This window comes from Diceros bicornis, chromosome 17 (assembly GCF_020826845.1).
Source record: "Diceros bicornis minor isolate mBicDic1 chromosome 17, mDicBic1.mat.cur, whole genome shotgun sequence".
Taxonomy (NCBI): Eukaryota; Metazoa; Chordata; class Mammalia; order Perissodactyla; family Rhinocerotidae; genus Diceros; species Diceros bicornis.
In genome coordinates this window covers 24,025,043-24,039,924 of record NC_080756.1, presented here as the reverse complement: position 1 = coordinate 24,039,924, position 14,882 = coordinate 24,025,043, and the positions used below count along the sequence as shown (strand labels likewise).

At 40.7% G+C, this 14,882-nt stretch overlaps 1 protein-coding gene across 2 annotated transcripts in view; it reads left to right on the top strand.

Annotated features, from left to right (window-relative positions):
* Positions 1 to 14,882, top strand: part of ANO6 (anoctamin 6) — a 186,124-nt gene that overhangs the window by 154,731 nt on the left and 16,511 nt on the right. For both annotated transcript variants that reach the window (XM_058558450.1, XM_058558451.1), the window contains 4 exons: positions 1,451 to 1,676; positions 2,738 to 2,907; positions 3,108 to 3,205; positions 9,493 to 9,623. In XM_058558450.1, the coding sequence (XP_058414433.1) occupies positions 1,451 to 1,676; positions 2,738 to 2,907; positions 3,108 to 3,205; positions 9,493 to 9,623 (625 nt within the window). The remainder of the gene's footprint in view (positions 1 to 1,450; positions 1,677 to 2,737; positions 2,908 to 3,107; positions 3,206 to 9,492; positions 9,624 to 14,882) is intronic.

Here is a 14,882-nt window from a genome sequence, read left to right as displayed (position 1 = left end):
TGTAAACAACATGACATTTGCTTGGTCCTGAAATTCACATTCTTCGTAGCTTTTCTCTCTTGTGGTAGTCATCACAAGCAGTCAGATACATCGAGTACATACTTCTGGAATAAGTCCAAGAAAGTAGATGTAGGGAAAACAGTTTAAAAATGGGACTTTTAATGTGCATTGTGCAGTGGCCACAGGAAACCTGCCGAGCGAGGAAGTGAAATTCTACTGCATGCAAACTATGCTTCTAGACACCCCTTCTGACATTGGGTCTCGGCAGTCAAAAATGCAGTGGATTAGTGAAATGAATCTTGTGCACATGCAGGTATGAATAACTGCCAGTTTAAGATCTTAACATCTAAGTGTGAAAAGTGTGTGAAGCTTCTATCAGCAGAGACCTGCTGTCATTTCCAACAGCGACCTCAGGGCACCTCTGCAGCTTCATTGGTCCCGTTCGGAATCTCACCTGCTACGGTGGCTAAGACAAGAGCTTGCACCTCCTGACCCTTGAACCCGTGATGAGTTCTCTGTTGGAAGGAAACATATCCTCTTAATAGATTATAACTGAGTAAAAAACACTAATTCATAACCTAAATCTCTAATTGTAGAAGGGATGTTTTTACTGGTTCTGCTATACACAGACTTTTTCCTTCTACCAGAACCTGCTACCAGTAATTCCATTTTTACTCCATCTGAAGATGCACTCGCTCTTTCTTTTTAGTAGAACTTCTTTTTTAGAGAAGTTTTAAGTTTACAGAAAAATTGCACAAAAAGTACAGAGTTCTCACATACCCCTCATGCCCTGCACGCAGTTTCTCCTCTTGTTAACATATTACTTTAGTGGGTGTACTCTCTTTTAACTTCCATCAGTCCTTTTCCTTTCTTTGAAATTTACCATGCCCGATTTCCACCTCTCTTGTGGCAGTTTTGTGAGATTTACATCACTTCAAACATGCACCTTGTCCATTTAAGTGTGAGGCCAATTTTCTTTTTTTTTTTTTTTTGGTAAGTAAGATTGTCGCTGAGCAAACATCTGTGCCAATCTTCCTCTGTTTTCTATGTGGGACACTGCCACAGCATGGCTTGATGAGTGGTGTGTAGGTGCGCCTGGGATCCAAACCTGTGAACCCCTAATTGTGGGGCCAATTTTTAAGTATAAAAATACGATTATGGGGGCCGGCCCAGTGATGTAGTAGTTGAGTTCGTGCGCTCTGCTTTGGTGGCCTGGGGTTCATAGGTTCGCATCCTGCGCGTGGACCTACACACTGCTTGTCAAGCCATGCTGTGGCGGTGTCCCATATAAAGTAGAGGAAGATGGGCACGGATGTTGGGCCAGGGCCAGTCTTCCTCAGCAAAAAAGGGGAGGATTGGCAACAGATGTTAGCTCAGGGCTGATCTTCCTCACACACACAAAAAATGATTATGGATGAGTCTCATGCTGCTGTTTTTATTGTGTTTTCAGATCCTACTGATCATCGCTTCGGTTATTGGGATCATTGTCTACAGGCTGTCAGTGATGATTGCATTTTCTAGAAAACTTCCCAATGCCTTTAATGGAACAGACCCAATCCAGAAGCTTCTGACTCCACAGACAGCCACGACCATCACTGCTTCCATCATCAGCTTTATCATCATCATGATTCTGAACATGATATATGAAAAAGTGGCAATCATGATTACTAACTTTGGTAAGGTCCTGCTATAGTTCAGGTCATTCCTAAGACATTTCTACGACCTGGTGAAAATAGAGACTATATCTTTTAGGCATTTTAATTTCAGGATGTTACAATTTTTAGAAAATTTCAAGTGTAAATGTATTTTCTCTAGCTTGTATAGGAAATGAATTATCTACAGCTTTGCTTTACTAAAAGGGACAAAGCAAAGACAATCATTAGAATGTCCAAGCTCTGTGTAAACAGAGCAGTGCTGAATAATATTTTCAATTACATTAGATCATGTACCCTATTGTTGAAAGTAAATGGTCTCCTTATTGCACATAAGTGGAATAGTGTCATGGTTCCAGTGGCAAATATGCTCCTCTGTTGCTGAGAGGACAAGTAATACACTGTTGCATGTCTTCCCCCCATGCTGTTCATTTTAATATAAATCCATTCTCATCAACTCTGGCTTTTGTAATAAATGTTTCTTCTCTCTGGCTTGTATCCCAGGCAGCTGCTTAGTGGCCAAAGTTAAGTGCTTCCCACACGCTGCATATGCCTGGGTCATTCTCCAAATGGTCTGCTTAGTGGTCATCTTCTGAAAATGATCAGACCAATTTAAATGCTAAGCTAGGAGGATGACCTGTTTTATCTTCCCCAAATGCTTTTAGCAAGTTGCCCCTTGTTTTGTTTGTTTTCTTCAACAGACCTACCTTATTGCAATTCAGGAAGACAGGAGAATATCATTTAGCAGGCTATTCAAAAATAATTTTCTGTCAACTTAGACCTGAGAAAAGACAGTTCTTGCCCATTTGATAGCATTGAGCTTGTAAATTTTAAGGAAGAGTTGAATATTTTTTGCCTTGTGGGGATATTATATTCAGAGGGGGGTGCGGTGGGGGAACTCTTAGAACAGTGTGTAAACTTGGAATTAACGCAGTAGCTATATTAAGGAATTCAAAACAGCTTTAATGGAAACAGTGTGAACTGTATTTTTTTTTACCGTGTGAACTCATGTATCAGTGTCTTTGATTAGGGTCTCAAAGCTGTTCACAATTTTTAAATCCTCCTTCTCTTTGTTTTAACTACAGAACTCCCAAGGACCCAAACCGATTATGAGAATAGCCTAACCATGAAGATGTTCTTATTCCAGTTTGTCAACTATTACTCTTCGTGTTTCTACATCGCATTCTTTAAGGGCAAATTTGTAGGTTATCCAGGAGATCCAGTTTATTGGCTGGGAAAATACAGAAATGAAGAGGTGTGAATATAGAACTGTATTCTCTTGACAGTTGTAGCTGCTTCATGTTTTCTCTCAGTTGCCCAGTGAACATTTTTTTTGTTGTATATTCCTTAGATTTTTTTTTTAGTCTAAACAGAATATCAGAAAAAATAAAATTAATGACTCTATTTCATGTTAGACCCATCTAAAATTTAAATGAGATTTTCTTAATATTCCAGTGTGAGCCAGGTGGCTGTCTCCTTGAATTGACAACGCAGCTGACAATAATCATGGGAGGAAAAGCAATCTGGAATAACATACAAGAGGTGTTACTTCCGTGAGTATTAAATTGTGTAATCTTGGGGATGTGATGAGAGATGGAACAGCCCACCCATCCAGGTCTTTTGCCTACATGTCCACATAGCTAAATGCCCACTTCTAAAATGGAGTAGACTTGATGCTTATCAAAGGTCTCCAGACAGGATGGTCCCAACCAGTGGTGTAAATATATCCACTGTTTAATAATTATGTTTAAAAATCTCCTTTTTTTTTTTTTTTTTGTTGAGGAAGATTCGCCCTGAGCCAACATCTGTTGCTGATCTTCTTCTTTTTTGTGTGTGGGCCACTGCCACAGCATGGCCACTGACGAGTGGTGTAGGTCTGTGCCTGGGAACCGAACCAGGGCCACTGAAGTGGAGTGCACTGAACTTAACATCTAGGCCACCAGGGCTGGCCCCAAAAGCCTCCCTTTTTATATTTACCATAAATCCCCATCTGCTATAGTTTATGCCTGTTAGCCCTATTAGTTGTTGGTGGCTGACTGATGTAGCCCTTTAGGAGATGGCCCTTGTTGGGGCTGTGAACTAAGGATTTCCACAACTTCTCACAACTTTCTCCTCCCTTTATACCATGCATTTAAAAACCAGTAATAATAATTTGTTGAGTTCCTAGTATGTGCTAGTCACTGTATTAAGTGCTTTATATATATATATATATATATCATGTAATTTTCCAAACTATCCTTATTTTGATGTCCCTTTTGCAAATGAAGACTATGTGGCTTAAAGAGGTTAAATGACTTACCCAAGTTCACATTGCCAATAAGATACTACTATAGGATTCAAATCTAAGACCCCATGACTCCAAACCCACATACCTTCAAGAATAGAGATTCTCTTATGGTCCTAAGGCACAGGGTTCCATGTGATAAATGTCTAAAATAAAAGAGATAAATGTCTAAAATAATAACCACAAAGCTTTTGACTGGTCTTTCCCTAAAAAATGAGAAGAACAGATGTTAGCTAAGGTCATACTGTCCTTTTAAATTTTTGCTTAAGCCTGATCCCATATCAGTGGAAAGTCCTAGGCCATCTGCAATTTCTGGGAGCTTACTGTATTAGTTTTCTATTGCTGCTGTAACAAATATCCCACACAAAACAACACAGATTTAACATCTTATGGTTCCTGAGGTCAGAAGTCTGCCCCAGGTCTCACTGGGCTAATGTCAAGGTGTTAGCAGGGCTGTGTTCCTTTCTGAAGGCTCTAGGGGAATCTGTTTCTTTGCCTTTTCTAACTTCTAGAGGCCATCCACATTCTTTGGCTTGTAACCTCTTTTCTCCATCTCAAAGCCAGCAATGTTGCATGTCTTAACTCTCCTACTATAGTCACATCTCTTTCTCTCTCTCCCTTCTTTTCTACCACCCTTTTCTACTTTTAATGACCCTTGTGATTACATTGGGCCCACCTAAATAATCTTTCTATCTTCAAGTCAGCTGATTAGCCACCTTAACTCCATCTGCAACCATAATTCCCCTTTGCCACGTAACCTAACATTCATATGTTCTCGGGGTTAGGATGTGGACATCTTTGGGGGGACCATTTTTCTGCCTACCATACTTAGCTTTTCAAGATAGTTTCTGGCTCTGTGTTTCTCTTCTCACAAAATTTTTGATCTCTCTCTATCTTGCCTCCCACATCTGTATTCTCTTCTGCAGGCCAACCTGAATGTAGAGTGTAACCCCTCTCCTTGGTGTCCTCCAAAACCACTCACACAAGCACGCTTTACTGATGTTTGGGGCACAGAGGCAGAAACTCAAAAAACTTTAATTTTGAAATAAAAAACCTCCATCTTTTTAAAGACTTTCATCCCACCGTACAGCTGGGATTTTTTGTAAGCACCCTTCGTTGTAGGCTCCAGTCTCCTGCCATTTGACTTGTTTCTCTACCACATACAACTTCCCTCTCTTTCTTTCTCCTCCCTCCCCTTTCTTCTGTGTCTCCCTCATTACTAAGTTTTTCTGTTCATTTTCCTTGTAGAGCAGTTAAATTATTTTTTCCCTGTTTTTATAGAGCGGAAACCTCTGGGTTTCAGTGTGTCCTTCCATATTTCTTCACCAGGCATTCATCCTCCAACTTCAATATGAATTATCAAAGTCTGTCTCTAAACAAAGACATCCCTCTCCTCCCCAAAAGATTCTGATCTTAGCTGTGAAGTTAATATTTTTTTTAGCCTACCGTGCAGTAAACAGCCCTTACCTTCATTGAGCTCATATGCAGATTTTTCCAGATGAGTAAAGGTAGGTCATGCACAAATACTGTGTTTGTATGTGAAAATAAATAGAGGAAAGGCTTAACTTAGATTATTAAGAAGCGTTTTCTGAAGGAAGTGGGTTAATTATTTAACACTGAATTTTCATGACTAATTGGTTGTCAGTGAGCTATTTTCTGATTTAAATATTAGGGGTGGAGGGTATATTTCCTAAACTGGTACCGAGAAATTCATATGAAATGAAACTTGTTCACATGGCATATTTTAAAATAAAGGATGTGCTATAGTATCCATGGTCTGTTTGTGCCTTCACTGTAAGTGAGTTGCATTACTTAATTGTTGCATTACTCCATTGTTGCAAATTACAGTAACCTGAACTTTGCCTTAGGTTATTTTTACCCCGGCCTAAAAATTAGGTGGTGTGGTTTTAAATGATCTTTCCCTTGTTTGAAAACTGGAAATGCTAAATATTAGCCAAATTAGAGAGTGACTTAGGCTCTTCTCATCACAGCTGCTTGTCTTTGCATAAGTGCTGGTTTCCTTCCTGCTTTTTTCATACAAAAGCTTAACATACCAACGATGTATCAGTCACTCTTGCTACCTACATCCATCCCAAAAATATATAGGAAGGGAGAGAAAAGCCTTATAAATCAGCGGCTGTCTCCACGCCATTTAAATATTTCAAGGAACATAGTGAAGTGAGTTTCACCGTAAACTTACCTTCCTCCACCTCCCAAGCGAACTTGGGGTCCTTGACTAGGATTCTTGGAACAATTGAAGAAGCCTATCTGGCACTGTGATCCAGTTCCCTTTGGGCTCTCTGTAGCATCTAGAGCAGTACCTGGCATTTCGTGGGTCCTCAGTCAGAAGCACTTGAGGGGACGAGTGACTCATAGCTTCAAATACATAACATCAGTAAATTAATAGAATTGTTTGTTGGACCCAGAGAACAAGCTCAGAGCTCTTTGGTCTTCCCAGGCTCACTCAGTATTTTGATATTTGAGGCATTCCTGGGAATTTTATTGACAAATGACTGGTACAATTCCTGCGTTGAGCAACTTACTCTGGAGAAATTTTTATGATAAAATGTTAAGGAAAATAGATTTAAATATCCAAAATGCTAGTAGCATCGTCCTTTGGTGTTTATATAATGGATGGCTGTAATTTTCTTCCTTGAATGTTTTCTGTAGTTTCCACAATGGATATGCACTATTATGTAATAAAAAAAAGTGAACTGTTATAAGAGAAAATATCCCTTCTCCAGATATGATTTGGCTAGAGGATGAACCAGAGACATACAATAAGAGAATCCTAATACAGGCACCCCTCACTGGCCATACTCACTCTTTAAATTCGGGAACAGTAAACTCAGGAATAAAATAGATTCAGTTAGTGAAGGATGCTTGTATTCAAAATTAGCAAGTTGGAATACTGTAGTATGTCCTAAACAGAAATGGTGATTATTCTGTAGTATGTGGATTAAACACGATTACGAAGATACAAAGACAAAATGAGGTGTAAAATGCTTCACACCACGCTTTACATATGATAGGTACTTAGTCAAGGGCAACTTATCATGCTGCTGTTAATGCTAGTATGCATGGTAAATTCCTAAAAAAATTATTTTGTATCCCCTACTAGAGGGAGGAAGCGTCCAGCCTTGGCCAGAGGAAGAAGTATCTGGCATCTGTATGTTTTAAAAGTTCCATAGATGATTCTCATGTACAGTCAAGATCAATAACCCCATACTGGAATCATAACCGAATAGAAAACCCAAAAGACCAAGGACAATGATGGATGGACTGCAACCCAAGATTTCCTACTGCAGATGAGTGGTTCAACTCAGGAACACTGAACAAGAGGCTCAGAGTCTGTAGCTCAGAAAAGAAGGACTTCTAATATGACCTCATGTGATTGGGTGGGGGAAGCCAGTACAGTACAAGAGGGAAGCACCAGATGAGTTAGTCATGCAAGTGGTGGCCAAGACAGATGTTTCATCCTGAATCCAAATTGTGATGGATTTGGGGCCTCCATAGTAAAAGACTTGCTCTTTGGAGCAAGTGTGCCCCTCTGGGGCAGAGAGAGGATTCAGCAAGAGGCTGAGGCTGGAAGTGGGAGGCAGAGCAAAATGTAAAGCAGTAGAAACCAGTCATCTCAAGTGAGTGCCATGAAGGGTGATGGACATGTGCAGCCCTCGTTACCAGCTGTGTCACAAGGCCCCTGGAATGGCTGTAAAACTGCAGATTCCGGGCCATCCCTCAGACTCGACTGATTATAGAGCTTTGGGTTGGGGCATAGGAAGCTACACTATCAACAAGCACTGCACATGGTTCTGAAAGGTGCTGAGGTAAGATCCACTGATCCAGACAGCGTTGTGTCCCCGAGCCAAGAGTCTAAGTCACTTAGGTCTTATTTCCAGCTGGCTTCAGCTAGTATAGCCTGTATTGGTCAAGAGAAAATCCCACACAGGGGGTTTTGATGTGTTAGGAAGCGTGCTAAATACCTTACCTGTTTTAAATCATTGGATCCTGACAGCAACACTGGGCAGTGTTGGCTTTATCACCCCATTTCATTTGAATTTGACTGAAGTTAAATAGCAAGTAAGCAATGGAGTGTGGGTTCCAATTCAGGGGTGCCTGAGTCCGTATCCCCTCCACTTTCCATGGCTTCCTGCCGTGTCCCTAATATCATAGAAGAGAAAGAAGTGGGGAAAGATTGCGAAGCCAGGGGCATGTTCTGTTGTAGAGACGAGATTCCCCTTAGTAAACAGTGGGGAGAGGCCAGTGATGAGTCAACACTGAGGTCAGTAGCAGTGGGAAACCCAGCATGGTGAGCTCTTTGTAATTCATATCTTACCCCGCGTGTATGCTTGTGCGCAACCTGCCCAACTGTCTTTACAGTAGTGTGACGCCTTCTCATTGTCCAAATTCGAAATCCATACAAACATGTTTAATCAGCCAAAGCTTAGCCAGATGTTTATATCTGTATTTGAAGTTGTTTGTTGCTGTGCCTCTTCTGATGAGCTCCACAAATAAACCACAAGCCAGCTGTTGCTTTAAGGGACAACGGTTCTCCCTGCTACAGGTGCATACCTCTTTTCACTGCCAACTCTGATTCCTTTTCAGGACAAAGTGCCATAAAAAAGGGGGCTTTGAGAAAGAAAAAGACATCACGTAATACAGACAACAGACAGCTCTGGGCAGTAGTATCCAGTAGTGGGCAGAACGCTGGGCCGCCAGTTGAGGCTGTGTTTTCTCCTAGCTCTGCACTGTGACTTTGAGGCAGCGTTTCACTTCTCTGGTCCTTGATTTGTTCAGCTTAAGATAAGGTCTTGTACCTGTTTTATCTAATGTCGATGTATGGCACTTTTTTCTCAGTGACCCTCAATGGCTCCCCCCACTTCCTTCAGAATAAAAAATGCCCAAATCCTCACAATGATCTCTTAGGCCCCAACCCCCCAAACAACCAGACTTGTTTCCACCAGCCTGCGTGCCGTCTGTCAAACGTGGGAGGCCTCCTCCTGCCTACTGGTCTCTAGTTGCTCTTCCCTCTGCCCCTTTGCCTCCTTCATAGCCTCCTTCACATGTCACTCTTAGTGAGGCCTTCCCTGCCACCATCCCCACTCCCCCACCACTAATGCAGACACTCTCCATTCTCCAGTCCTTGCCCCACTTTATTTTTCTCCACAGTACTTATCACCAGCTCACAGGCCATGTCTTTCTTTTATTTCTCTGCAGATGTTCATACTGGAAAGACCATTTTGAATAAGAGGAGGGACATGAAAAAAAAAAAAAGTTAATCAAATGAGGGAAAGTATCTTTTAAAAACTAAACTGCTCACATGAAAAGGAGGTAGGAGAAAAAATAGCAGTTACACTTTTGATAAACCCAGGTATATAGTCAGTGCTATTTTTCAAAATATTCTGGAGTAGGGAGGCAGAAATGAAATAATTTAGCGTGAAAACCAGAAATTAATTTCTTGGGAGGATTGTGTGTTCAGCTTCAAGTAATGAGCAAAATATTTTTATGACCTCGTTCTGATCATATTCTAATTTGTAATTGGATCTTTCTTGGCAGCTGGGTCATGAATCTGATTGGACGGTGTGGCACAGTCTCGGGCGCAGAAAAGATAACCCCCCGATGGGAACAGGACTACCATCTGCAGCTCATGGGCAAACTTGGGTTATTTTATGAATATCTTGAAATGAGTAAGTCCTTACTGAAGTTTTAGGTGATGTAAATTATACTGGAGTGTGTTTGGGATCCCAAGAGCATCCATTATTAAGCCAAATAATTATCTAGTGTATTGAAATGAAGAGGAGTATGTTTTTCTCCACTAGATAAAATTATCCAATCAGGCTTTCAAGTAAGGTGACTGTGTGTATCTTTGTCAATATTTATGTTGTACAGAGCTAAAGATTTATTACCAAGCGATGAAATAGAATATTCATTGAGGTACACGTTCACCGTTAATTCTCAGAGCATTCTAGCCATGTTGTCTGAGAATGAACTCAGAACTATTATTAGATGTGATTCAGCTTGGGCTGGAGTCCATGCAGGCACAGCTGTTAGCCGAGACACTTCTGAACTGAGTCATTTAAGCAAGGCTGTACAGAAAGCCTGTAGGAGCATGCTGCTTGGTGGCAGGAGTGATCACAGGGTCTCCCCCTTCACACTTCACACCTGGCTTTGACAGTGTGTGAGGTGTGAAATAAATATCTGTTTCTTCTAACCAGTGGTTTCTGCTTGGTTCCTTGAGTGACCTCATGGTTAATCACTGGCTTGAATTCAGAACCATTTTGCTGCTCTGGAATTAAGATTTAGCACAGCTCTCCTCCTAGTTGAATGTCTTTGTCCATTTTGTAGTATTTGCTAGGGCTCTGTTTCTCTTCAGTTGAACTTGATTTTGAGCTCTCAGTTGCCTTTAAATGGATGCATCTCAAAATAGATTTCCCTAGGAAACACTGTCTTTTCTATTATGCATGACACGATTATGTCTAATAGAAGGCTAACAATTTACATGTTTTGTGTCTGTGCCCTTTCAGCTAACCATTGCATTGAATTACAGTATTTTTAAGCTTAGGAGAATAGAAAAGGAAGCACAACATTTTGGTTGACAGGCCTTGCATTTATGCATACAGGTTTGTGTGTTTGCAAAGACACCGTTCTTTGTGGTTCCTGTTTACAAGTCTGCACATAGAGGGTGGTTTTTATTAAATCACATTCTATATATAAAATAATTGCTTTTAAAAGTATACATTATACATGGAAACACGTCTGCTTCCTTCGGTGAGTGAAAGGCTCATCTTGTAGCTTCTTCAGTCAACAATACTTTGCAGCCTGGAGTCTGATTTGAATTTCATTTTTGCTTTTATATGTTTCATGACCAGGTTCAGTTAAGGGTGTAGCTGCAGTACATAATGTAGGCTTTATATTTATTCATTTATTCTGTTTATTTTCAAAAAGGCTGTAAGATAATTACCTGTTATTCCAAAATGAGTCATAATTGTAAATATTTCTTATTGGAGCTATTATCAGCATTAAAAATAATAACATTCTGGGACAGAATATCATTTGTTATTTTAGCACAAAAAAAAACTTGGAAAAAAGTTATTTTTCTGTAGTTGATTATCAAATAAATGGCATTGAGAGGAAAAGTTATATGGTCATGCTTTGGGGAGAAGTTAATATGACTTTTAAAGTTTCATAGTCTCATGAAAATAATTACTAACTAAATAATTCGGCCTGATCCTACCCTATAAGAAAGGATAGAATAAGAACTGTTATAGACAGATTTTTTAGATTTATTAAATTGTTTTTCTATTATCCAAATAACGAATTAGAAAAATTAATCCATGTCTGAGAGTAGGCAGTCTGTTATTCTGTATTCAACACCAGAGTGAAATCTATTTTTTGTTCTTTTAGTTTGTGGAAGATAGAATTTTCAAGTGCCTCTTGAATTATTTTTGTTCCTCTAAAATAAATATAGAGTGCCTTTCACCACAGTTTTCTCCTTCCTGTTTTTCCCATGTTCGTTAATGATACCACCGTCTACCTTTTTAATCAGCCTCCCTGCTGCTGAAGGGAAATGTCTTCTGGCAAACCACCCTGGAGCCCTCCACCCTTGCTTAGGCCTTGCCGCCAGCCACTGTCTCTGTTCCCCTCTGCCCGCAGAGGGAACTAGAACTTGCCCCTGCCGGAAATACCTTTCTCTTCTTTTCTACATGAGGAATTCTGGCCAAGCCTCAGCGGTAACCCTCAACTTTTCACACAGATTTGCTGCTCTTTTCTCTAGGCATTAACAGCACTTGATTCCTGTCTGACGGTATGTGATTGGGTGCATGCGTCTCTCGCTGGCTAGACTGGTCCTTTTGGCGGTAGCTACCAAGGCCTTTGCATCTTTCAGTCCTCAGCTGGAGCACCACTGCCTGGACCTGGTACTCATAAATATTTATTTAAATGACTTGAGTTTGGAGTTTCAACACACATATAACTGTTAGTTGAATTTACATTAACGTTGCCCCAGCCACCACCAAGTTCTGTATAGCATATGTACTTGGGGGTTTTTTTGAGTAAAATTTCTTCTTTATGTTATTTAGTGAATTTCCCACCATCCTTTGAAATCATTAGAGTAACCTTGGCCTCCCCAAATGTGTGGTCCTGACTTCTGAGAACTCAGACATGGAACATAAGAGAAACAGTCAGTCTTAAAATCTGGAAGGCATCAAGTACCGTTTTGTCCTTAGAGCACTGCATAGCGCCGACACCAGTCTCTTGGGAGCTTGATGATGCCGTCCCAGTGGGCAGGTGCCACAAATCAAGTGCAGTTTCAGAACAGATTTGAAAGTGATGAAGTGGGCCCTGTTTGTCTCCAGTTCTCCCTCTTCCACCCTTGCGATGTTCACTTGACCTTGCCTTCTTCTAAGTTAATTTTTAAAAATCTATTAAAACAATGGGCTTCGTATATAATTTTCTCCATTAATTTACTGTAATTAATACCAGCTGTTCTTCAGCATCTCCTCGCACCCACCCCTGCTCTCCCAGGACTCAGGCCTGCCTTCCCCCTCCTCCCTTATCTCTGCTCTGTCTCTGCCCACCACCTGCATTGATGTTTCGTCATCTTTGCAGGATGAGCTTTCCAAAATGGCGACTAGGTAACTGGGGAAGCTTTGCAGGCCTCCTATCTCTTTACTCATTCATTCATTCATCCAGTGAACATTTATTGAGCACTTGCTATGCCAAACACTGTATCAGTTGCTGGGAATACCAAGATGAGTAAGACTTGGTGCCCACCCTCACAGAGCCAAGTGACGGGTGGAGAGTACTTGGTAGATTGTTAGGAAGGTGAATACAAATCAGACTTCCTAGAGCAGGTGACATCTGAACTGGATTTTGAAGGGTGAATGGAAATTAGCTATCTAAAGTTTGGTAGGGAGAATGGACATTTCATGCAGAGAGGTGGACACATTTAAAAGTACAAGGGCATGAAACAGCTTGGCCAGATCAAGGAATGGCAAGTAAAGTATGACTAGAACAAAGGATCCATAGGTGGGAATATCAGGTAAGCAAGGGCTATATCATGACAAGTCTTGTGTGCTTAGCCAGGGGACTTGAACTCATCCTTAAAGATATAGGGATACATTGGAATATTTGCAAGCAAGAGAATTGCATAATGTTTATGTTAAAGAAGGTCAGATTACTCTGGCAGCAGAAGGGAAGATAATATTTTGGGTAGAGTTCATATTTGGTGGGAGGAGGCTATTTTGGGAGGCTGACACTAGGTAATGCAGACAACAAGTGATAAGTGCCTAAATCAAGGCTGTGAGGATAGGAATAGAGATAAGGAGACAGATTTGATAAGTGTTAAAGAGGTGAGTAGGATGGCAGGTGAGGAATAGAATTGTTGAGATAACTCCAGGAACCTGAATGTGCAGGAAGGAATAAAAGGAGAGGAGCTGGTTTTGAGGAAATTGTTCAGTGTTGGATATTTTGTGTGTGAGGTGTCTATGGGACACCTGAGAGGCAATGTCCATTAGAAAGCTGGATTCGCCAGTTAGGAGCTCAGAGGAGCTGTGGGTGAGGCCATGGGGGTGATTCGGCATGCCAGGCAGAGAATTGATAATGAGGCCATGGGGAAAGGGGATATTTAAAGGGTGAATGGGGCAAGAGAAATCCACCAAGAGAAGGGAGAATAACAGAACAGTTGGAAGAAATCTAGCAGAGAGTTGTGTCAACACAGAGAAGGCTTAGAAGGCGATAACATTGCTTAACAGGGATTTGAACATTGACTAAAAGGAGCATGATGAAAAATATAGGGGCTGGGGGAAGCAAGACCTAAGCCCACACTTAATTGCTTGACTGTGGGGAAAAGTGGAAGAAGCACTATAGCTAGATAACCTTTTTAAAAAAATGTATACATACACGCACGCACGCACACCCCTATCTTGGCTTTCTTTTTTTTTTTTGCAGGGAACGATTTGCCCTGAGCTAACATCTGTTGCCAATCTTTCTCTTTTTTTTTTCCCCTCCCCAAAGCCCCAGTACATGGTTGTATATCCTAGTTATAAGTCGTTGTGGTTTTTCTATGTGGGCTGCTGCTATAGCATGACAACTGACAGACAGGTGGTGTGGTTCCGCGACCGGGAAGCGAACCCAGGCCGCTGAAGCAGTGAGTGCCAAACTTGAACCAGTGGGCCATCAGAGCTGGCTCTATCTTGGCTTTTTAAATTTAAGTAAAACAAAAATCGAGGAGGAAGAACATTCCACAGAGACAGAAATGTTTGGCCATATCGAAAGCTGCCTAATAATCAAATAAATAAGGACTGAAAATGTACATTGGCTTTGGAATATGGCCCCACCAGCAAAGTTAGCAAGAGGAGTTTCAGTGCAGTGGTGGGGCCACAGCAGGAGGTAGGGCTTTGAGGAGGGAAGGAGTGGTGGAGAAATAATCAGTATAGGTACTTCTTCAACAAACTTGACTATAAAGGGAAGAAGAAAGCGTAGAAAGTATTAGAGAGCAATATAGGGTCATGAAAAAGTTCTAGGTGAGGGTTATCTTTGTTTTTACCATGGGTGTTTTTTGCCTTGCTGACTTGATAAGTCTTTTTTGTTGTTGTTCTTCGTGTCAAGAGTTTAGAAAGTTCTTCTCATCTGAATATCAGAACAGATTATATACCATGTTGGTTTTTTCTGGTATGAATCAAAAAATTTTAATCCATCTGGAATTTATTTTGGTGTCAAAAATTGAGGACTCTGTACCGGTTTTTCCAGTGATTTAGCTAATTGCTCCAATACTTGAATCCACTGATTTGAAGTATCACCTTTATAATATACTAAAATCCCATAAATATCTGCATCTATTCTTGAAATCTTTTCTGCTTAATTCATACCTTCTATTAATGCACTAGTTCCAAACTGTTTAAAAAACTGTAGCATTATAATATGCATTAATATATCCTAGAGCTGGT